General features: G+C 52.1%; 1 protein-coding gene across 1 annotated transcript; it reads right to left on the bottom strand.

Moving 5' to 3' along the window:
* Window positions 1-204: 204 nt before the first annotated feature.
* On the bottom strand, window positions 205-1,125 carry LOC135326207 (olfactory receptor 14C36-like). Its single transcript, XM_064504057.1, has one exon. The coding sequence runs from the start codon at window positions 1,123-1,125 to the stop codon at window positions 205-207; it is 921 nt and encodes a 306-aa protein (XP_064360127.1).
* Between the last annotated feature and the right edge of the window lie 341 nt (window positions 1,126-1,466).

The following is a 1,466-nucleotide window of genomic DNA, read 5'->3' as shown; positions in this document are numbered from 1 at the left end:
ACCCTGGTTTCCTGCTTCTACATGGCCTCTGGGTCAAATACAAGAGAGGGATTACTGAGAAGTAAGATGAACCTACACATTTCCTTTTCACATGAATATAACAGAGAAAAGTAAGAAAGAAAGAAATGAGAAATATGTATCCTTGAGGCTGAATACCCTAGGAATGATGAGCAGATGCACATGGGACAGCTATTGGCATTGACATCATACCCATTGAATCAGTTTCCTCACTGCGTCCTTGAGCTCCTTGTTCCTCATGCTGTAGATGAGGGGGTTCACTGCTGGAGGCACCACCGAGTACAGAACAGACACCACCAGATCCAGAGCTGGGGAGGAGATGGAGGGGGGCTTCAGGTAGGCAAAGATGCCAGTGCTGAGAAACAGGGAGACCACGGCCAGGTGTGGGAGGCACATGGAAAAGGCTTTGTGCCGGCCCTGCTCAGAGGGGATCCTCAGCACAGCAGTGAAGATCTGCACGTAGGACACCACAATGAAAATGAAACACCCAAAGGCTAAACAGGCACTAACCACAAGAAGTCCAAGTTCCCTGAGGTAGGAGTCTGAGCAGGAGAGCTTGAGGATCTGGGGAACTTCACAGAAGAACTGCTCCACTGTGTTGCCTTGGCAGAGTGGTATTGAAAATGTATTAGCAGTGTGCAGGAGAACATTGAGAAAACCACTGCCCCAGGCAGCTGCTGCCATTTTGACACAAGCTCTGCTCCCCATGATTGCGCCATAGTGCAGGGGTTTGCAGATGGCTACGTAGCGGTCATAGGCCATGACTGTGAGGAGAGAATACTCAGCTGAAATGAAAAAGACAAATAAAAATATCTGGGCAACACATCCCGAGTAGGAAATGGCCCTGGTGTCCCACAGGGAATTGGCCATGGATTTGGGGACAATGGCAGTGATGGAGCCAAGGTCGAGGATGGAGAGGTTGAGGAGGAAGAAGTACATGGGGGTGTGGAGGCGGTGGTCGCAGGCTACGGCTGTGATGATGAGACCGTTGCCCAGGAGGGCAGCCAGGTAGATGCCCAAGAAGAGTGAGAAGTGCAAGAGCTGCAGCTCCCGGGTGTCTGCAAATGCCAGGAGCAGGAACTTGCTGAGGGAGCTGCTGTTGGACATTTGCTCTCTGGGGCACTGTCAAGGGAAGAAATGACATTGACAAGTTAGGACAGACTTCTCTGAGCAAAACCCATTCCACTCCTCCAAGTCCCCCTGCATCGCCTCTCTCCTCTCCCTTCGCTCAGCTCCCTTTCCTGACCTCTGCTTTGGGCTGACGGAGTGTGTCCTGTAGAGGAGGGGCCTCTGCCCATGGGCTCCAGGGCCGCCACTCCTGCTTTGCCAGGGCTTGTAAATGGAGATGTCAAACTGCCCTGTGTATTCGGTGGAGATACCTGGGGATGGGCACCATGAACAGAGTGAAGGGGATTTGGTCCAGTGAGCCAGTGGGAATACTCTCTATT

This window comes from Dromaius novaehollandiae, unplaced genomic scaffold, assembly GCF_036370855.1.
Source record: "Dromaius novaehollandiae isolate bDroNov1 unplaced genomic scaffold, bDroNov1.hap1 HAP1_SCAFFOLD_37, whole genome shotgun sequence".
In the NCBI taxonomy this organism is placed as follows: Eukaryota; Metazoa; Chordata; class Aves; order Casuariiformes; family Dromaiidae; genus Dromaius; species Dromaius novaehollandiae.
This window is presented reverse-complemented; position numbering and strand designations above follow the sequence as displayed.

Coding starts and splice junctions, on each gene's coding strand:
- LOC135326207 (XM_064504057.1), bottom strand. CDS start 1,125: ATGTCCAACAGCAGCTCCCTCAGCAAGTTCCTGCTCCTGGCATTTGCA.